We start from the raw sequence: 22,904 nt of genomic DNA on the forward strand, positions 1-22,904 counted from the left end.
TACCTCCAGATCCCAAATCGCGATGTGTGATATGAATATCGTTCTCCCAGATACAGCGAACATTCGTGAATTCGAACTCTGAAGTCGATTTCTGGGTTAATGTTGAGGATCACACTGTCCACCCTGTGAATCCCGTTAAGACGACTCTGAGTAGTTTTGTGGACTCTGCCGATTCAGTGCTAACGAGACTTTCAGTGACAAGATTCCCCATCACGCGCAAACGATTCTCGCTGCACTGGTGTTTGACAACGCTGTGACATTCAGTGAGGGTTGTTCACCTAAATTCTCGCCGGGCCGTGCGGGCGTGAACTGTGAGCGGAGGGTGAGGGGTGTCGCTGAGTTCATCGTCGGTGACTAAGACAAGCTAGGACTGCGCGATAATTTATGCCATTCGCCGACAAAGAAGGAAAGAAAACGTATCCCCGCTCAGACTGCAGCGTGAGGACAATTCGATTTGCGCGAGAGAACAAGCTTGGACATACGGAGACCGAATTGGCAGGGCGAGTACAAGAAAGTCGGCCACCGAAATCGGATTACCGTGCGGAACTTGATGCAGAAGTTGGTGTTACCTGGAGGGTTTCTTTCTTGCGGCCACAGCAACGGAGAGAAAGCGGAGCTCCTTCCCTGTAGAGAACAACAAGGTCACCCATGTTTACATTCGCCATGGAACTACCGCTAATGGCTAGCTCGGATGTTTGCTGACGGTGATTCAGAGTGGGAATGCAGATGGTGATTCATCTGGAGGACACCATATTGTCTATAAAGAAAAGGGCAAACGTTCCGACCTGGGGATGAGAAAGGAAGCGTGCCGACCCACAGATGCTCTCTGACTTCCTTTCACCATCAGCGGGTTGAGTTGTGGAAGCATATTATGGATGTGTGACTCACGGAGGCCCCTGAAAGGGGTTCCATTTCCCTAGAGCCGTAGCGAGGGGGTGCTAGAGGGGCCTTCTTGCGTGTAATTATCATTTTTATCATGTGATTGCGGTTGTGTTCGCTTGTGCTGTCCTGACTCATTAATGTAGCCTCCCCTGCTTGAGAAATTGATTTGGCCTGCAGTATATGTAAATAAACGAACAGAAAATAATTGTAAAAAGAACGGCTATCTGGAACAAAAATGGTTAAAAATTGGGCTGTTCGGTTTCGCTTTTAAAGTATCTGGAACATTCTTTTCACGAGGAACTTAGTTAGTTAAACTAACTTTCCGTTGTTTAGTGAGTTGTTCGTCATACAGATAAAATGTGGATTAGCTTTAATTTGGTCTATCTCAAAAAGGCATATGTTTTGTTGATATTTTTGCCTTGTTCATGCATTATATTTTGCCGGAACGTTTGTTACTATTTTCGGTAGTTGTAGCGACGTGTTATTTCCGAGCGATCTGCCTGTCGTCGTGGCGGCATGCTGCAAGGGAGTATCGTGTGTCCTGGGCCGCCATGAGTGAAAAACCAGGGAAAACATTAAGACAGTGCAGTCGGCGCTCAGATTGGGATTGGAAATTTTGAATTTTTTTTTCGGCGTCGTGGAAACAAATAAACAAAAATAAGAACCTCTTTGTCTGCTTTTTTATCTAGGAAGTTTCTACGTTTCTAAATTTTGCTTGTAGTTGTGTGAATAGTGTTGTATATACAGGGTGTCTCAGTTAAATCCCCGGGCTAAATAATTCGCGAACCGGTGCACCAATCGAATAACTTTCTTTTTTACAAGTATCTGTCCAATACCGCCTACAAGATGCGCACAGCGTGAATGAGCGGGAGGCGCTCATTATTTAAATAAAAATTCAAACGAGTTTCCTGAAAAGAGCTAACTTCTAAAGCAGGGCGCCGTCGGCATTAAAATGGGTACTACCCCTTTTGGGACCTTCAGTGGACACCTTTTAGAGAAAAATCTGCCACCGAAGCGGGTCATTTGTTGCAGTAATTAATTGGTTTCGGTTTACGTATTTTTGTCGCGGCTTGTCGCGGCGAATCGCAAAAGGATGTAATTCATTGGTGGACATGGGAGTGAAAGAGCGTCCTTTTGCGCTTTTACAAATGACCCGCTTCGTTGCAGATTTTTCTCTAAAAGGTATCTACTGAAGGTCCCAGAAGGGGTAGTACCCATTTTAATGCCGACGGCGCCCTGCTTTAGAAGTTAGCTTTTTTCACGAAACTCATTTGAATTTTTATTTAAATAATGAGCGCCTCCCGCTCACTCACGCGGTGCGCAGGCGGTATTGGACAGATACTTGTAAAAAAGAAAGTTATTCGATTGGTGCACCGGTTCGCGAATTATTTAGCCCGGGGATTTAACTGAGACACCCGGTAGAATTACATAATTTTGATTAAAAAGCTATGACAGCAGCGTTGATGTCGTTTTTTTTTAAGTTGAGTTCTCCGACCCAGCGGACATCCTCTGGAAGAAAGTATATAACTACAAGATCACAAATTGCCTGAAATTCATTAATTAACTCTTTAATTAGGGAATTTCGTGCAAAAGCGAGATAACAGAACGGGAGACCATCATCGTTGAAACTACCTCCATCACTCAAAATCACGTGGCCCCTCTCACGTGAAATCAGCGCTGTACTGCCCGCTTTACCGGTCGCCGCGGTTTCGGCTCATTTGTATATAAAAATTTGGGGTTGGACATTTTAACGTGTGTATTTCAGGATTTATTAAACGTGAAATGACTTGCAACTAGTTTCCCAATCTGCTATTTCACTTAATTTTGCCCGAAATCCCATGATTAAAGCTAATAAATGAATTTTAGGTAATTAGCCATCTTGTAGTTGCACACTTTCTTTGATAGGATGTCCGCCTGGCCGTGGAACCCAACTGAAAAAACGACATCTATGCTGCTCTCTGAGCATTTTTATAAAAATGCTATACAAGTTCAAAAAGAAAATAGATGATGAAAGATGAAAGTCACTGAAAAGGTTAGCTAGCTGTAGGACTCGAACCCACATCTTCTGGATTGCCGGTCCAGGGCTCTACCAATTGACCAATGTTCCAACCAATGTTCAACAGTTGCCGCCTGCGTCTATCCCGTCGTATGAATGTGTGTATGAGTGAGCAAAAATGTAAGAGTGAAAGGAGGATGAGTGAGAGAGAGTGGCTGGTTTGTCCCTTCAGATGACGCACCCTGGAAGTCGCTGAGGAGGCGTGTTAGCTTAGCTCAATCGGTAGAGCCCTGGACCGGTAATCCAGAACATGTGGGTTCGAGTCCTATAGCTAGCTAACCTTTTGAGTTACTTTCGTCTTTCATCGTTAATTTCTTAGGCAAATTGAGGCTTTGTATGTATTTGTCCCTTCTATGTTGTTCCCGTGTCTTCCCATTTTGCCTAATGCTTCTTAGCGGATTATCTCGCCATCCCTTAGCAGGTCCACCGACCTCGAACTGCAGGGGGTCCCATTCGGCCTAATGTATGCTGCAGACAGTCTCACTTCGCCTACTAATCCGTGTTACGTAAGAAAGAAGGCGGTCCTCTAGCATGCTGCCAAAAGTCAATTTCGGATCTCTTATAACTTTATATGCAACCTTGTTGATTTCACTGAAGCATGAGGTCTGTATTTATAATTCATATTACATTAGGGTTTCTTCCCTCATCTGTTGGTTCACAAATATAGACTGTTGCAAGAGTGAAAACATGGTTTTTATTTACAGTTTTTTTAAATTAAAAGGGCAGCTTTCATTTCGGCACTTCGACATTCTTCCAAATTTGCAGCTATACTCAATATGCATTAGATGTCCCACGGCATCGAGGTACGACATCATGTCTCGTTCGCCATTCTGAGTTATAGACTGCTCAATGACATTCTTAAGCAGTATCACAACTTTTTATTAATTCCAATGCCCTTAACGCCGGCTTTTTCAGCTTTTTCAACTGACCCTAAGTGATTTGGGAGAAATTCACAGCACACCCTGGAAGAGACTAAAATTTGTACGACACCGACCAGAAAAGGAACCCTGTTGGAAAATATTTCCGTGTATAACTCCCACCGTTAGATAGCGCGCAGGCCCTCTTCAGAGCACTTTTTTACTGTATAACGCGCGCATTATACACCCGAAAATACGGTAGTTAGGTTGAACGTGGGTTAAGGCGTCTCGCTCGGTGGTGTCGTGCTGACTGGGAGGCGCTGGGTTCAAATACTACCACCGGTAGTGCAGTCTGAGGATTTCCCTGGGTTTTCCGAAGACTTTCGAGAGGAATATCGGCACAGTTCCCCCTGAAGTCTGCCCAAGACGCATATTAACCCCCTGTCCCCCCACTCCTTCCTGCTGTCCTCTCTCCATCTGCCTTCATCTGTACGTCGCTCATAGCCACCGCTCATCTCCACATAGCCGCATCTCGCTCATAGCCACCTCGCCGTCGCTCATAGCTTCGCGGCGCTAACACGAAAGTAAAAAAATAAAAACATAAATAAAAAGTGAAGTTAAACACGACCATAGTGACACCAGTTTCCATATTTAACATCGCTGAGGTGACACTGAACATGGCTCGAAGCCTTGTTTCATTCGTCATGCTGTCCATGAGGAGTCACCATGTAAGATGTTTGTAAAATGTTTTTGTTTTTGTTATATTTGTAGATTATATTTACACCTTATATTTACAAATGTAAAGGGTCCTTGTTTTTGGCAACGTAAGGTAGTTGTCGGACGAGCACATTCATTTCTTGCACACGTCACCATCCGGGCGGAGCGTGTAAGTCACGCCCACTTGCTGACAGTCCCGTTTTGCCTAATAAGATTGCACGGCAGTCCTACTTCGCCTAACGGCTGTTACCCCTCCCGCCTCTTTAATCCGATAATCCGAGTTAGGCGAAATGGGATGTAACCGTTGTTCCAGCCTCAGAACATCAGTTCTTTCATGTTCAAAGAAAATAGAGTTGTGTTCTGATGCTTACACGTGCGTGCGTGTGTATCCACGACTGCTTGCTTCTGTCCTTTTTTTTTCTGAAGAACAGACAGTTTTTCATGTTCACCTGCGTTGTGTAATTTACGCCCAACTTAACACGTTATCACCTGACACACACGGCCGTTACAGAGTTACTTCATACATTCTAGCATACGCATTCCCGTTTTTCACCTTCTCCAAATGCACTGCGTAGAGCGGCTGGCATACGATACCCCTCGATCGTAGTTTCGGCTACTTCAATGACGTTCATTCAGCGTTATAGCTGGCACGCATACACAGTTAAGCTGCACGAGGAACCAGCCGCCCTGACGCACACGAATTCGCTAGCAGGACACCGTGCATGCCGCTAGCTTTCGGCGACAAGAAGTAGTGCACAGAAGTCACCGTAAATGTTTGATCAGCATCAGGAATTTATATCTGCTGTATTCACATCGCACATACAGAACGATAATTTCGCTGAAAATTAAGCGAAAGTGCATCTATATCTGCACACCACATGGGTAAACACGCGTGCGAGCAAGCGCCGACAACCCCCGATGGTCAGCGCCCTCACAGAGAATGCGGGAGGAATACGAACTTTTCGAATCACCGGCGCGGGGGAGCATTCGGCAGGCCGTACCAATCGAAGCAGAGAGAACGATCGAGGGGCCGTGGTTGGACAGTATAAAGTAGGCATGAAGAGAATTTGAATTTACGGTCTCGGCAGTGCAAATGGGCGTTTCCTTTCTTTCTTTACAAGGCTTCTGACGGCAGTGAGGGATGGGGAGAGCTTCAGATTTGCCCTGCCCCGGGCGCAAACTCGCCTCGCGACGGCTCTGCATTTCCCTGACTGACTGACCTCGACTGCAGGGGTGGCTGTCAACCGAGCGGCCACAGGTTCCGGGAACGTGTGACATATCCCCCAAGAAATCCACGGTTAATGACGACTAAATGCCTTCTACGTAAAGTGCTGTGCGAAAAGCCGTTCGGAAACGTTGCCAAGTGGTCGTCGATCGCGAAATCTGTAAATCCGAAATAGTGGACTTTGTTTGCGGCGCTGCCGTTCATGATGCGGGGCTGCAGAGCTTGAGGCCATACGTAGAGCTCTAAAGCAAAGTGGTTCTCCCAAAAACTTTCTTTCTATCCTCACGTCACAAAAGGTTGAATCGTAAAAGGAAACATAGTATCCTCACGGGCAAAACCGTGTTATTCTCGAAATGTAATTGTGGCACTGCAATGAGTGGCGCCAAGACTCCCTCCCTCCCGATTCCCAGGCTTAGAAAGACATACAAGCAACACGATGCCGTTAACCTACAATGATACCACACTGTGTGCGTCACTCCCTCCTCTCCCAAGAACTTTACCTAACATTCTCGGGACCTTTTGATCTGAGCTTCCGTCATGTCTCTCTCGTTCCGTGGCTGTCAAAGGAGCGACCAAGCAAAGGAAACCAAACACGCGAGTCAAAAATGCCGCCGAGGAGGCTTCAAAAGTAACGCTATGCCCTTTCAGTGTGCAAAGTTCATGAAGGATCCGTTGGTTTCACACGCTCGAAGAACACCGATTGGATAGTCAGGTTGGACTTCGTGCTCGATTCAAATCATCGGTAGTAGTATAGGTGGAGAGTCTAATAGGCTGTCGATGAAATGTACCGCAGTCGTGAACTAGGCCGTGCACTTTCTGTATCGTAGCCGCATAAGAATATTCTCACTTGCCCAACACGTTTCCGCGAGGTCAAGGAGTGCAGTGTCCGCTCAATCATGAATAATATTAGCACACGGGCACAGCGGCCGCGTGTTTGGGCCAGCTTTCACGAACGTTGTGGGAATTCCTCAGTGGTGTCTTTAGTAGCTTTGGCAGTGCTTTACGCACGAGCAGATTCAGGACTGTAGCGCGTGCCCGAAGCACTACCGAAGCTGCTGAGGACGCCATTGAGGAAAAACGTCAGCGCGTGCAAGCGGGCCCTTTGAGATCAAAACTTGACAAGCAAGAGGGCGTATTTCCTCATAAGGAGCTCTTTGGCGACGGAAAAACTGCTTGTCTCTCTTTACTAACCGTAGGAAGTCGGGCAATTTGGTCGAAGCTACTTTTCTCTCTTCGCTGTTTGAAGAGACCGGAATCCGATGCGGTGACTGCGAAGGATTGCTTCCTGCACGGGAAGAGCAGCACTTGTATAAGGTGCAAAAGGAAACACAATCGCGCCATGACACCATTTTTGAGGAAACTATCTTCCGAAGGAGCTATACAGTGTATTTAACTTCTATAACATAGTAGGTTTCTCATGTCAGCTTCCTTATACAAACTGATTACATATTTTCGCTGGCAACCTTTCAATCAGCAACCATCGCAAAGGGGCGGAGAAGGCGACCACCCAGAGAATTCTTCAAATCGACTTTTCCAGCAGGCACAGGGTTTGCAGCAAGCACACATCTTTGTTGAGATATGTGGCCGAGGATATCGTAAGCATAAGCACCTGAGCAAAAAAAAAAAAAAAGATAAAAAATGAAAGGGTAAAAAGTGAATTGGAAAAATTTTATTCTAATTCCTGCAGTGAAAGTTCTCTCGGCTCTCGCTTTGTTTCCCAACCTTATATGAGCTTGCGGACGATCTTTGTCGTCAATTTGATCGCTAAGCCACTGTCTCATTCACGTAGAAATCGAACAGCGGTTCATCTTGTCCACTGCACCGGATGACACGCTCGACGCCACGGAGCAGCATTTTGAATATTGATTCTGTCCTCTCATTGTTGAAGACGAGAATAGTACGACTTTTCTGTGACGCTTCGTTTTCGAAGAGCATTACAGGAACGTCGTAAGTCCCTCTCCCTCGTCAAATCGGGACATCTGCAGGGTGCAGAGCGATATCATTCGTAATGTTGGTTGGCGTTGAGCCTGTTATGAGGTCAAGTTCTTTTTTCCGAGTGTCACGTCATAACGTTCCGCCACAGGCATCAGGATAGTAAGCAAAATTCGAAGTCCGGCGATCTGAAATCTTCTGCCAAACGTTCCGGCGGTTCCATACTCGCACAAAGAAGCGTTCGTTGCTGGTCATTGCGATACCCATAAGGAGAGCGGCGGAAAGACGCAATTGGGTATCCGAGGGAAAGGGGTGAGTTTGGCTTCCACAGTGTACTTACATCCGAGGCTATTTCATGTGGACTCCGTTCATTGCAATACCAAGTCTTCAGGAAAGCCATATCCTTAAGAAATTCAAAATCCAACGTGTTCAGTAGTGCTTGGAACATCTCTGCATTGTCTGCTTCGATCCCTATTGTGAAGGGGCTCATTATTTCATTCCCCGCATCACCACCAGCAGTGGTGTAGAATATCGCCCCCTGGCGATGAAACTCCTCATTCATCATCTCACAATAAAGTTGCTGTTGTTGGAACACATCTACTCCAGGCGTTATTATACATTGAGATGTACAACATTTTCGCATCATAAGTTCATTTTGTCCTCCTACATCCATTCGTTAATTTTCTACGTTACGCGTTTGTCGCACCAACAGAAACAAAAGGAAAGTGACGCTAACTTTTTGCACTGACCACTTTCACACATTATCTGTTCGCCAGATTACGTAAACGCAACACCGTACTTTGATTGCGTAAATCAAATAGTGGTGGTGACCTGTTGTGTGGCGGTTGGCAAACGGTGCCATAGGCCGGGCTGCTTTATTATTATTTTCCTCTTTTTTTGTGTGTGTATGTGTCTCTTTTCTTTCTAAAGGTTTTCTCGCACTATAGAAGGGATATTGGCGTCTCGTGGGAGACTAGTAAATCAGGGAAAAACGCCTCTTCTTGGTTTCATACCGCCTGGCACAATATGGCAGCGGGTGCGAAGAACCTTGGCTGGAATGCCGCCCAAATGGATGAGTTTGGCGGGAAAGCTTTTAATATTGGCGTAATTGCCTCGCACTCCGATGGACGGCGCTGCATAACGACCCGTGCCATTTGTCACCGGACTGAGCAATGCCGGGAAAAAGGCTCGCATACCCTCTTTCGCAGTCCCCTTCCCGTGTACGTCGTATCCTACTGCCGTTCCTAGAAAGTGCATACCGTAGTGCTCGCTTGTCCCCTGCATTATTTGTGCTCGCTGCTTATGTGCAGAAGCAAAATGTGTCCGTACTATGAATGGGGGAGCGAAAATTACGGGAATAACATTTTCAAGTAGTGGGGCCTTGACGGAATGCTAATATGTTTCCTTTGAAGAAGGGGTTGTGGCAATTTCATTCATGCGGCGGTTCATTACGTGATGCACGCAATGTGCTGCACGTCAGGGAAAAGAAGAATTATCTTGCTGTGGTGTCCCAGTTACGGGACCCTGGAATACGCTACGACAGTTTGTCTCTGCGCTTTGGGAGAGGGCAAAGTTTGGAGAGACCACGTGACGAAGTGTATGACCACTCACGGGGCAGCAATAAGGGGGTATTTAGCAGAGGGACCAATGAGGCCGCTCCATGGACAATAGAGGAGAGTGGGAACTGTGAAGCTGCGCAGATAGCCGAACCTGAAACGGTGAACAACAATAGCAACTTTATTTGATGATGATGGTGATGATTCGGGTGAAACTTTTAAATGCAACTTCACATCGATGCAAAAATCCATCTTTTATAGTTGTCCGCGTTCTTCAAAATGCAAAAAAAAAAAAAAAGAGGGGGAAAGTGGAACACACACTGTAATAATTTGAATGGATGCATGGTGTATGTACAGCCATCTGTAGGATGGAACAAGCGCAATACTTGTGTACCTTCAGTTATGTTGCCTTCAGTTCTATACGGTCCGCACGATACTTTCTTCTTGCTGGTATTCTGCCATTCTGGCGATGCTCGTGTAGTGTAAGCGCCATTGGCATCGGGCGCTCTGTGGAACACGAAGAGTGAGGCGATTCGTGCTTTTGGACGCTCGGCTGAGTGCAAGAAACAAACGTTTTGCTAGGAATTCTCCGCCTTCTGTTACCTACAGATCGGCAACACTGCAGCCCCTTCACCAGATGGCGGATCATCTCCCAAGAAACGGGCGATAAAATTCAATTTTTATACGTTTCACATAATATACGAGGGTCATTCTTGTTTAATTTCGTTCCTAATTTGCTCCTGCTTCAGGTAAAAACATATCGCTTACCTAGCTATTTTCTTTGGCTACAAAAACGCAATGGTCCCGTTAACGAACAACATCCGCGCCTTCAACTGGGCTCGTCGATACAGTGTATCCAAAGGGGATCCATCATCTGTCATCTCTGCTTCGGATGACTTGGCAGTGGACATTGTACGGCGTCTAACGAGGCGGATGATGATGATAATGCGAGATTCTACGTCGGGAAACAACTGAGGTGGATGGATTGCTTCCTGTCACCTTAAAAAGTGCTGGTGTATATAGATGCAGCGAGTGCTGACGTCCTCCGAATTGGCCTTGTTCAAGAAAAGGAGGTTCAGCTGCATGCTTACGGAAAAATGTTTCAGTTGCCGGCTGTTACGGAACCCAATTTGTACAAATATTTTGCTGCAACTAAGACAAATGTTCACATTGAAGTGAACACACAGTACAAAAAAGGACTTAGATGATATTATGGTTATTTTACGGTTACTGTTTTTGTTCTCTCCAAAGCAAGCCATCTGAAAATAAAAGCTTCAATCTTTCAACTTGTTAATGGTCCATCCTAGATATATTTTGATCGCAGGCGTTTTCATTTGAACTTCCGTGTAGGCCCTTCACATCCTCAGTAACTCGACGATCAGCAAATCGCGACCGTACGGTGCGGTACTATTCGTGTGGTGTTCTGTGGTATACTGTATAGGGTACTGTAGCATGTGTAGAAAGTCGGGGTACTCTGTGATTTATAGCATGATGGAACAAAAAGGAGAGAGAGAGTGAAAAAAAAAAGAAAAACGGTAGAAAACGAAGACACGTAGAAACAACAACAGGACAACTGCTGGATTATAAACTGAACGGTCTAATACCGAAAGGCACGCTGAAATCCAAGAAAATGATAGATATGTCTGCCAGTAGAAACACAGGTGCAGGGATTTTCCCAGCACCCCCTCTTCCCCAAAATACCGGCCAGAAAGGCCAAAAACGCCACAAAAGCAGCAGACATGGGCGTCACTGCCCCCCTTCCACTCTTACGAGACACCAACACCCCCGCGATGACAGTGCTAAGAATATCCCTGCACAGGTACGTAATAAGGACCCAAATACATATCCGGACTGTACCAGTCATATACAGTTCCATTCGTGGTGACGAATAGTAGTAAACATCAGCGTTCAATCGCCTTCAGAACTTATTTATCTTATCTTATAATCATTTCCAGAACAAGTACGCAGAAGCATACGGGGAGTGAGCAATGTATCACTTTTCTAGGTAGCCCACTGTTCTTCAGTGCAGGTTCGCCATCGTTTGGGAAGTATACCTGTACGTAGCCATTCACGCACCGCTTGCTTGACGTCTTTGTCGGAACCGATCTTCCGGCAGCCAAAACCGTCCTTGTGATCGCCGAATATGATAGCCCGACGACGCGAATATGGCGGATGTGGGAGACACTCAAATTGAAGATCACGGATGGTTGAAGTTGCCACACGTGACGTACGTATCTGACTAGGCGTCGTCACGTCAAAGAGGCCGCCACGAGATTGTTTGTGCAGATGAACCTAATGGCGAACTCGGGTGGTCATTTCATGGCAACACGGCCTAGCGCTCGGAAATTGCTAGGTCGCCGCATGAGCTGGATCACGTTACCGTTGTCACCCGAACGCCAGTGCCAGGAATCTATCGGTTTTAATCGCTTGGATCACGCTAGGGGCATCGCGATCTCCCGTCATCGGGTTCCGTCGTCTGCTAAACCAAGTGAACTTCGATGTGCGGGCCAATTAGGGCATTCGCCACCGTTGCAGTGCGGATGTGACGACACCGGATATAGTTGGGAGACCCGCTGTATGCTCGGTCGTTTGGAGACCTGGCGAAAAAAGTGCTAGCTGGCAAACTCCGGGCGCTCGGAAAGCGCCAAGCGAACATGCGAGATTGCTTGGAACCTGACTAAGGGAATATGACTGCTCGGGACCTGACAAAAAAAAAAAAAAAAGAGGTTGTTACGAAATGATCACCCGAATTCGCCATAAGTGGAATTTGTACACGTAACTCGTCTACTTCCCTGGACGAACTTCCGGTGGCGCACGATGGTGCATTCATGCGTGCGAAAGCTACAGCAAAACCGTGGGAGCCATACTGAGCGTAAAAAATAAACAACGCGACAAAAACATTATTGGCTTCCGTGTATCAGAGTGGGGCAACATGGCAGTCTCAGGAGAGTTGTAATCGGGTTCCGGTAGGGGAGCTCTCTGTGCAGAAACCGAAACCATGTCCTATATGAATGCCCATCGATATAGTGCCATGGGCGGTACCTACAGAGTAGAAGACGTTCACTACCAGCCACAGCAAGAATATTAAGTATTAAAATGTTCAGCTAAAGTATTCAGGTAATTTATTAAAACACCCTTGTCTATTAACATATCCCCCGACCCACCCAGGACTGTTCCCCAGTGAAAAAGGCAATCAGACGTCAGGCGTCGGCTCATGGGGTAACCACGCCAATCATGTGGAAACCACCACAGAAAACATGCGAGCAACCCAGAGCAAGAGGGATTGCACACCCCCTCCCTTGGTACACCGAGCTGCCAACCCAGAGCAGGCTGACCGCACCTTCCCCGTAACATCATTTCCCCGCCTCATCAGGCGTCAGGTGCACGGGCCTGTCTCTAGCCATGGCTTTAACCTTATCAGCACCTGTACGTCATCTTCCGTACGCGATAGAAACAGAATCGAAATTGTTCCACTAAAACTGTCTGGTACCTTCACGGCACCCACTCCCCAAAGGAGAGCCGCAGAGTTATATTAACACGTTGTGCTGATAGCCGTGAACAGTTTATAGCATTTCGGACCGCGTTTTCTGCTAGTGTTGGGAAGCCAATATTGTTTGTCTCAGCAAGTAGGGCGACCAGTCGTCTAAAAGCTGGAAAATTTGACACATCTGAACAGTCCTTTGGGCCTGCTGGTGCAGTGCAGGAAGAATAATCCTTCCTAGGCCATGTGCTATGAATAGCAGTTCATTGATTCAAGCAGATCGTGGATTATTTTGGATTATCCGTTCGTCGTGAGGACAAAAGTAGAGCATACGTTGTAATAACACAAGCAGCGATATAGTATACAAGAGTAGATAGTTCAGTGTTTATTGCAGGTAATATTAGGAGTGCAACAGCTGTCAGATGCTTTCTTGCTGTTCTGCAAGTTGTCAGATTAAATCAGCAAGTGTAAGTTATTTTAGACCTTCTTAAATATTGTAGACACACAGGGATCCATCTTCAGCTTGTGGCTTTCAGAGCAGTTGAAGTAGGTATAAAAGTTCTCATTGGCTAGCACTGGGAGAAGACAGATCTCCCTCTGAACCAGTGGTCTTTCGGAAGCATGCACCGAGCTTGCGCACGCCAACATACACGATCGAATGAAGAATATGTACTGTGCCATGGCCCAGTTTAGATTGAATGCTTTACTGCCTTCGCGTCGAAGCGATATCTCCATTGTATCATACGCCGAGCGCGACCCCAGCGACCAATCCATAGCAACGTCGTCCCACGCAAAGGACTCCTCCGCTTCATCCAGACCTAGAGTTCTACGAATCTTCCTGAAACACAGGACAGCATGCCCAACCCTCGCCTTAGTGATGGTATCCCAGGACTGGATTGGTCTCATATATCGGACAATCTCTTTCGCACCCAGGACTCCAAACGTTGCGAAGTTGAAGTACACGGGGACCAAGTCATTTTTCTTGAAGAAAAACAGAGGTGGTCCCTGGAAAAACGTGGGGACCAAGAGCCACGAGAATGACTTCAGTTGTGACATATTTGCCCTAAACTGGTGTTCGGCAAGTGGAATACTTCCTTCCGATGGAACGTGTTCATGTAGCAACACTGATTCAAACGCTTTCGTCTTGAGGTATGCAGGAACGAATGGAAGGGTTTTTAGAGACAGAGACGAGTAATCAACGCCCAAATGGTTTTCTTCAAGCACGGAAGTGTCATACATCTGGAAGCGAAGCTTCTTCAATCCTCTCGCGATCTCGTCGCGGCTATAGTTCTCCAGCCATAAAAGTATGTCGCCAGAGATTGTCAAGTTCACCATGCTTTCAATCAGTTTTTGGGAACTCGTCGGACTTCCATAGTCTGCTTGACGAGCCACGAGGTAAGGCCAGGTGTGAACAAGTGCATGCTGCGTCACTCTCGCGCAAACCATGGACGTGGCATATGGTACGCGGACATACCTCTGGACTTGGGTGTACTGCAGTATGTCAGCCAGCACGTGGGCTGTATAGTATAGCGCTGTTACACGCAAGTCGTACTGCATCATGTTGTCGCGTACCGCCTCGAGCGGGGTGGACCCTCGTATGATGATGGTGCTTTCTCTAGTCAAGTGCCGGTGCGGTGGAATCATGTTGTTTATTATGCCAAGGACGTCGACGTTGGAGGTGTTACTGACGACGCTGATATCTCTGAATGCTTTGTATTCCGCCGGTTCGTATGCGTCGGGGGCTAGAAACTGGAAAACTCGGTCCAGGTCAGTCACGCTTTGGACATCTTTGGTGGTTTGGTCACAATACGTCCCTCTTTTGTCTGGTGAAGTGCAGAGAATGTCCACTACCTCCGATACGTAGGCCTTCACGTCATCGAAGTTTAGGGGCGAATTCACGTCCGACGGGAAGACATCAGTGACAACGTCCTGAAGCTTAGTTCTGATTACTTTTCCCACGGACAGGAACAAGTAGATGCGTTCGCCTTTCTTTGTAAACTTGAACATGAACGTTGTGTGTATGTCATTCCTAAGCGAGATGTTGACCAGCTGGTTAACAAGCTGCGCAATGTTCCCGGCATTCAGAATGTCGGCTAGGTTTAGGAAACCGTACGCATATGAAATTGTGTCAGTCCAGGAAACGTCCTTCCCAGAGACGAATTCTGTACAAGTCCGGTAGAGATGGGACATGATGTGCATCCCGTGGCGATCTGGCTGGGAGTGAGAAGGGAAGTTAAATATGGCTTTTCTGAACTTTGCTACCGCGTCCTCAATAAAGCCGCCGCCGTTGTTAATCCAATGGCTGCAGACGTGAGTGTAGAAGTCGTCGCAAGGGTGAACGCTGTGGTTCAAGAGGTCTACCATCTCGTCGCGTAAGCGAATGCATTCTTTGGAGTTACACTCAATGGTGATATCTTCATCCCTGAAGAGTGCATTGATGACGAAAAGGACGATTACTATGACGATGACTGACAGGATGGCGAAGCAGGTCAGTAAAGTCGTCAAAGAAAGTATATTCTCCTGATGGGTGTCCAATTCAGATTTTACCGTATCTGTAAATGAAGGTGAACGTTATCGAGGAGGGAACGTTAGAGAAAATGAATTGAAGTGGACTGGTCTCACCTTTGAATCCAAACTTTCTGAACACTCTTGAAAAGGTCGTATAGCTCGGAAGGACAGTCTTCGAATGCTCGGGACTCCTGGAGTCTGCACAAACAACAGGGCGGAAAAAGAAACTTATACTTATGTTCAACTTGAGAAGGACACGGGACACAGAGAGGCCACCCTCCCTTCTTGCGCCAGATAATGTAATCCATCATGCTCATACTCCGCTTTCGCATTGGCCGCAAGACTGGCCGCATGATACGCTGCGGCAGAAAGTGCACGCCCCTGGTGGCGCAGTAGTTCTGGCGCGGTATTGCTGCTCTGTATCTCCAACGGCGTCTGTAGTTGACTATGACTAAATTTCTTTTCCTTCTTAAGTTGAACACGACTATAGTGAGGAATAATCTGGGTACATATTAGAGGGTCCAGTTACAGTCTTCGGACAGGGAACGCGTGTAGATTACAATTACGTCTTGTGTGCCAAGTTCGAGCACCATTTCTTTCTTTGTTTCGAGATATTTCTTAACCTTCCTCACAGCTTCGCATGTGTAGGAATCTGTTTTGACGTTGGCCTATAGTTAATGACAAGTGTTTCTATTAGCAGATGGAGAGCAACAGTCCAGAGTATAGTTACCTTCTTTCGGTTTATCTTCCATGCCATCTGATGTTCTTGTTGCGCCCTTTTCACCAGTCTTGGCTCTTTTTGCTGATGCCACACCCTGGTCTTCCTCCATTTGCAACTTCTGCTCTTCGTGCAATCTTTCAATCTCCTTTGTCAAAAATTCCTGACGGGGTGACAACGCAGGTTCCTCAATCCTAGATTGGTATGACCTATAGGCTGACTTCTGGCCATTAGAGGCCGCGGTGCGCGAAAGGTGTCCTGTGGTAGAGGTCCTCTTACTCAGCGCCTTATCCTTTTTCGGCACGGTGTCATCGAAGTATTCGCTGTACTGCAGAGTCTTGCCGAAGTTCAAGGAGTCGATGTCCGGTGCAAGGCGTTCCTTCACTTGACTCGGCTTCTCTTGCTCTTTGATGCTATTGGTCCTTTTGGAGGAAGAACTGGAGTGTCGTGACTTCTTGCTCGTATTTGAAGCGGATGTCATCGAATCCTTCGTGGGTATATCCTTGGATTTCTTGCAGCTAGCGCTTTTCTTTTGCCGTTTCTTCAAGGGGGCCCTGGAAGTTTCCATTTTTCTGATAACTCCGCTGTGAGTTCACAAGAGGTAGTTCATGATTGGAAATGATCGTGAGCACGAAGTCCTCGAGCGCATGTCTCCTTTTTGGCTTCTTCTACTTCATCATGTCAAGCGTCATGTGTTCCCATATGCCACGTCCCTTTGCCAGTTTCACACAGCGGATGCCCACTTCGTGCAGTTGATGGCAGCAGATGCTTGCCATTTCTCAGAAGGGAAATAATGGTTTTCGACTTCGTGGAATTTGCTAAGGTTACCATAGGACAACTGCGGCTACAGCATGCGCTGAAAGTTGTACAGTGCTGGACAAACGTTTACGGAACACACTCCGGCGCATTCCTTCCTCAGAATGACACACTGGCAGTGAATGGGACCGTACGGATTACAGACATGTGCCTAGTTAACCCAGTCACCTGTTTGTACCATTGTACTGTACGGTACCATTCGCTGCTAGCGTACCTCTCTGAAGAAGGAATGCGGCAGAGCGTGTTCCGTAAACTTTTGTCATGCGCGCTGTACAAGGGTCGTTCAAGGTTGACCGAGACTTTTGCTCGATAAAAATTAGTGAGTAAATGTAATTGAATAAAACTTTCGGAGGACGACGTGCAATCCTTCTGGGGTCAGTGGCACATGCAGCATGTGCATGAGCGGCGAGCAATGTGTCTGTAGCTGTGGAACAGCGATGCGTAATCCAGTTCCGTGTGAAGGAGAACGTCACACCAGCTGAGATTTTGCACAGATTACTGGAAGTTCGCGCGGCTATGTAAATCTCGACCCGCACTGCACTCGCAGAGAGGGTCTCTCATTCCCTACCCGCACGAGTTTTGATAGAACTACCCGCACCCGCAAGTTATGAGGACCCGCACTGCACACCGGAGTGCAGCCGATCGAGCAGCACAAGTTAAATACTGCAGCAAAACATCGAAAAGCACGAATGCGTTTGCGCACGTTTAGTTGCATTTTTGTTATGCGTATCAGAATGTACACAACTACTGAGAAAAACTGTCGTCAAAAAGTAAAATGCTCCTGAAGTCCAGTTCTTTACGCTTTTATTTCGCGAAAAAGCTGTTGACAAGTATAGTACAGTGCTGTACAAAAGTTTACGGAACACGCTCTGGCGCATTCCTTCCTCAGGGTGTCGCGCTAGCAGCGAATGGGATCGTACGGACTTACAGACATGTACCTGGGTTACCCAGTCACCTGTTTGCAGGTCCGTACCGTGCCATACGCTGCTAGCGTGTCACTCTGAGGAAGGAATGCGCCGCAGCTTGTTCCGTACACTTTGTCCAGCACTGTACGTATGTTGTCCACTTTCGTTGGCTTGAGGGCTGTCCTCCTCTCTTGGAGAATGTGCCCAGCCACGGGGATATTGTGTACAATATACCCTGCTAACGAAGGAACCACTTTCTCGTAGTCTCCACACTGTTTTAGAAGATCGGTGTTGCCACCCCGTATCGTACTGTGCAGGCATGGATGCGTTTTACCCGCTACCCGCATCAAGTGACACTTCCTACCCGCAAATTCGAAAATTGCGCGGGTAACCGTGGGCGTACCCGCACCGGCGCAGACCTCAAACATTACAGGCACAGTATTGGGAACTAACGATGTCAAGGGGAAGAGTGTACGAATGATGGAGTCAGTTTGGCGAAGGACGGGTTATGGTGACGAATGAACCACATGGACATCACGTCCGTTCGATTGCAGTCACGCCAGTGAACATTACAAGCGTAGCGCAAACCAGCCTCGAACCGGCGAGTAACAGCTCGGGACATTGCAGCCCAGCGTAATACATTAGTGTCGGCAGTGTGGAGAAAATTTTTCACGAGCACTTATTCTTCCGCAAAGTCTGTACAAGATTGGTTCCCCGACACCTCACTTGTGACGAGAAGAGAGCGCGCACGGCAGTTCCTGAGCAGCAATTGAACCGGTTTCAATCCGATGTGAACTTTTTTTTTGTATCTGTCATCATGAGTGTTGACGCATAGTTTCACCACGCATACCCCCGCCACCAAAGCAAAGCAAGGTTCAGCCGTCTGCTGCGGGAAGTCCATGAGAACTGTCTTCAGGGACCTGCTGGGATATCATCCATGTAGGCTTCTTGGAGCAAGGGGGTCACAATTAATGCCCAGTACTTCTCACGTGATAAAAGGTGCCACGCGAAACGCAGTTCGCAAGAAAAGGCCTTAAACGTTGTCCAGAAGGGCCATTCTTCTTTGTGACACCGCCCTCACGCGGCCAATAGACGAGTACAGTAAATCCCAGTACTCTTTGCGCACGCATTGCATCCTGGGCGCTTGCTGAGCGGGGGAACGAAGAATAATCCTTCACGTTTCTGTTTCGCACACCTTGACACGTCGTGGACAATGGACCTGTAGGGGAGAGATCGGAACAGTTTGGAGGCCACCCGTGTTTTTTTTTTATTAGTAAACTCCCACAGTTCAAAGCGGCGCTAAGCACTCTGGGATTTTCTGAACTCGTCTATTTGACGGTAGCAACCCTGGCGGAAATGCTCTGGAGGGTTTTGCCCCATGCGAAAGGATGTTGGCGGTTCTGCGCACGCGCAAAACATAAAGAAAGCTTCGCGCAGTGCGCAGAACCATCACGCTATCCCTTACGTACGCAAAAGAGCGTACGATGCACCGAAATCACTAATATCTCCACATTCGTTGTCGTATGCGATAACTGCAGCTAAGGACCTTTATCGATTGCCTGCTTTCGTTATGCGGAATAGAGGTGCCTGTCAACGTCTACCGCCACGACTCCAGAGGCCAGCACAATTTTTGTCATTTTCCAGCACAGTTGAACATACTCCTCTGTGACTGTCACTGTGTATACGGAAGATATTTTAACCACAAAAGCTTTCTCAAGAAGCACAGTAAAAGTTAACGGTAAAAGTTCCGGTGCATGAGAGTAGAGAGAGTAGTGAGAGTAGTAGAGAGAGCTAGCAGGTGTTTTACCAGAGGAGAGTTTTGTTTCGCGATGCTCTGCACAGGAAAATAAGACAGAAAAAAAAAAAAAAACTCAAACTGCCCGTTCAACCCGATGTACTCACACTTTCCGAGTACATTGTGCTTCAGTACAGGCGTTTAAAATCGAAACGACCACCTTTGTTGACGTATTAGCTGAGACTAGCACATTCTTAGCCAAAATTTAGCTTTTCGCTCGAGGCTCCAGCACTCTGTGCATGGAAATCAAATACAAATATTACGGTACTCTTGTAATCGGTTCCTGCCCTCGTGCACCTTACATGCAGTGTAGTCTACTCAGCGACCCTCTTCAAAGGACGTCTCTTGAGGGGGCCGTACCCACGAAGATACTTGTTAACCACATGAAGCTATTAGAAGGAGAACCCGTTATTATGTGCGTCCAAAGGGCCGCCGACGCAATGGACACCATACATAAAATGTGTGTAGCACACATAAACTCACGTGAAACGTATACCAAAGTTTCAGGGAGTGCGCACTTCCTTTCAGGCAAACGCACCAGTAGTATATTTCGAAGTGCCGTGCATGCAATTTCGGTCTTGCATTTGGAAGCCGCACGTGTGAGAAAAGTCATCGCTCGACATCCATCGTTTCCATATGCGTTCCGCTAGCCATTTTAGCTTCGCATTTCTTCTTGAAGCACACGGTCATGCTTCCGTTCCGCATGGCGACACGTGTCAGTCGTATACTCACTGTAATACAGTGTATAGCGACTTAACATTTAGCAGTCGCGCTGCATGCATAAAAGAGGAACGAGCCCAACACGCCCTTCGATAGACGAGACCCGCCTGCCGGACAATTAAGCAGAATGTGACTAACGACTGCCTGGTAACTGCTGCCACGAACGGGGCCATACGTAACACACGCTATTTCCAGGACGCCATTCTCGAAGGCCTCATCTGTTCAGCAATGCACTGGAATGGTCAGCATGCTTCTGAGGAGAAGCTTGAATTTAGTTTTTCGATACTGCGTGAGCAAATTAGCAATGTGTCCAAAAAGGCAGGAGTGCTGTCCATACTGAGACAGGGAGCAAGTGCCGATACCTTCTAAGCTCGCGTCACTTGCTACATCTTGGTAAGCGCATTAATGAATAATTACGCTAACGAACTTATTTCTCGAACCAGCGAGGCGATGAACGCTAGCGGAAACAGGTCTGCGCTCGCACCCAGGAAATCATTGCCCTCCGCCGAAGAACATGACTGCCTGTGATTCATTGTACCCCTTTACCTTTGTTTGACAAAGCACGTGTGCTGCCCTCTCCCCTTGTACGTATTCCCCTCTCATTCTTTGCAATTGTCTTGCGTCACCATAATATCCCATTCCTGTTGAAGACAGCGCTGCTGTTGAAACGTCGAATACTCCCTCTTAGTTTTTAATAAAGTTCCCCTTTTATTCCTTGTCCTGTAGAAGCACCGTCTCCACTTCTGATCTTTATTGAATACATATATATATATATATGTTTGTAAGTCAAACGTCGCCATGCCAGTACTGGACAGCTGTTTCGGCCTTCTTGGGCCTCATCAGCAGTACGCAGGCAGGCAACGTTTGATCGGATGGCGTCAGAAGGTCACGTGGCACGTGATGCCTCCCGTCAGGGTGTCATAGGACACCTCTGAAAGCCCAGTGCAAAGCCAGTCAAATGTATAAGGGGGAAAAAAATTAGCAGGAGCTCTTTGGCTGCACGTATAGCATATGTTTGTAAGTATATATATATATATATATATATATATATATATAAGTATAATATATATATATATATATATATATATAAGTATAATATATATATATATATATATAAGTATAATATATATATATATATATATTTGATTCCGTGTTAGCGCCGCGAAGCAACTGTGGCTATGAGCGGCGTGCAGATGAGGACAACAGGAAGGAGTGGGGGACAGGAGGGTTAGTATGCGTCTTTGGCCGACTTCAGGGGGAACTGTGCCGGCATTCGTCTGGAATGTCTTCGGAAAACCCAAGAAAAACCTCAGACAGCACAGCCGATGGTAGCATTCGAACTCACCGCCTCCCATTGTTACTCCTGAAAAGGATGATCCAGATGCAGTGGCTCACCGGTATACTTGGAGCTACATTCTCACACCAAAACGTTTTATGTTCCTTTTATCCTTTAGTTTTCCCGGGGAAATGGTTCAATTCCGGTTCGTCTCCGCACTAAGAAAAAGAAAGTAGGGCTCACGCTCAGGGGAGCGGATCCGGCTCCGAGCCGGTTGAAAGATGATTAACAATTTGATGAAAGAAGAACTCCGTCTATTGTCTCACTTTGCCGAAATGTTCAACTATTGTAAGGGGGTGTCGTTAACGCCCTCGACTTGCAGAGAGAAGCAGCATTGGCGGTCACTCCGCTCACCGTAACGTTCTTAACGTTACCGTCATTAGAGAGTTTTAGTACATCGTACGCTATCGCCTTTGCGTACGTAAGGGATAGCGTTTGTGGTTCTGTGCACTGCGCAAAGCTCTTTCTGTTATGGGCGTGCGAAGAACCATCAACGCTACACTTACGTATGCAAAGGCAACAGCGTACGATGTACTAAAACTCTCTATTTAAAATAGCGACGATGAAAGCAGTTCTTAAATCGTGTGGAACAAGATCGGTAAACATATTTCGGGCTGAGCACTTTAGGACGTTGGAACCACATTGTGGCAGTCGACCTGAGCAGCATCTGATCATCAAGCATGTCCTGGGAAATGCTATGTACACGCTCGGTTTTCTGAAGAACAGTTACCATAATTACCGTGTAAATGAGTGTGGCGAATGGATGACCTTACAATGGGGTAAAGAAAACCAAGAAATCCCTAGGACAGCGCTACCTCATGTCCTGAAACATGGCAGAGAGCGTTATAGGCTCGTAAGCTACAGATCGATGCCCATATTGGTTGCAGTCTATCTCAGAAATCGGTCGAACGGTAATGCAAACTGCAAAATGTCCAACTGAACACAGGGTTGTCGCTGGTTTCACGTCTACCGTCACGTTTCTCCTTTTTCTTTCCTTTTTGTTTGGTTTTGTTTTTACGTGTACTTTACATGCACGTATACAGCTATACAGGCACATACCAAAGCAGAACAATCTGTCTGCGAGGTCGGGTTAGCACAACGTGCGCAAATGTGTCGTGAGGTTCCGAAGCAGCTGCAATCAACCGTATAGTAGCTGGTCATTTCTGAACACCCTTAACGTTTCCGTTAAATTTGCCCACGACATGGTGCTGCGAGACCATTTGTCTGATTTGTCCGCCCAGGAACAGCCAGGCCACATATCTCCCATCCAGATTTTTTTTCCGCCCTATTTCCGGCCAAAATCATAAGCTCGCGGAGGTCCCGCTTGACGTGTCGTTCTCGGCGAAGTCGGCTACACTCCGGAGAGGACCGTAGTAAGATCGCGCGAATGGACTCCCAAG

The 22,904-nt window shown here is 47.0% G+C and overlaps 2 protein-coding genes across 2 annotated transcripts in view; one reads left to right on the top strand and one right to left on the bottom strand.

Moving 5' to 3' along the window:
* Positions 1–22,904, top strand: part of LOC135385876 (protogenin-like) — a 180,553-nt gene that overhangs the window by 107,230 nt on the left and 50,419 nt on the right. The window lies entirely within an intron of this gene.
* Positions 13,069–16,576, bottom strand: LOC135383912 (uncharacterized). The gene is made up of 3 exons (XM_064613197.1): positions 15,945–16,576; positions 15,329–15,412; positions 13,069–15,258 (listed from the first exon to the last, which is right to left on the bottom strand). Exons 1-3 carry the CDS (start codon positions 16,498–16,500, stop codon positions 13,184–13,186), a joined length of 2,715 nt encoding a protein of 904 aa, XP_064469267.1. The 5' UTR covers positions 16,501–16,576; the 3' UTR covers positions 13,069–13,183.

The sequence above is a fragment of the Ornithodoros turicata genome, chromosome 2 (genome assembly GCF_037126465.1).
Source record: "Ornithodoros turicata isolate Travis chromosome 2, ASM3712646v1, whole genome shotgun sequence".
NCBI lineage: Eukaryota > Metazoa > Arthropoda > Arachnida > Ixodida > Argasidae > Ornithodoros > Ornithodoros turicata.

What these genes read in the sequence shown, in the direction of transcription:
- LOC135383912 (XM_064613197.1), bottom strand. Translation starts at nt 16,500, where the DNA reads ATGGAAACTTCCAGGGCCCCCTTGAAGAAACGGCAAAAGAAAAGCGCT. An exon ending in GGAAGATAAACCGAAAGAAG is followed by an intron (nt 15,413 to 15,944) that starts GTAACTATACTC and finishes TTGTTTGTGCAG; the next exon opens with ACTCCAGGAGTCCCGAGCAT. An exon ending in CAGAAAGTTTGGATTCAAAG is followed by an intron (nt 15,259 to 15,328) that starts GTGAGACCAGTC and finishes CTTCATTTACAG; the next exon opens with ATACGGTAAAATCTGAATTG.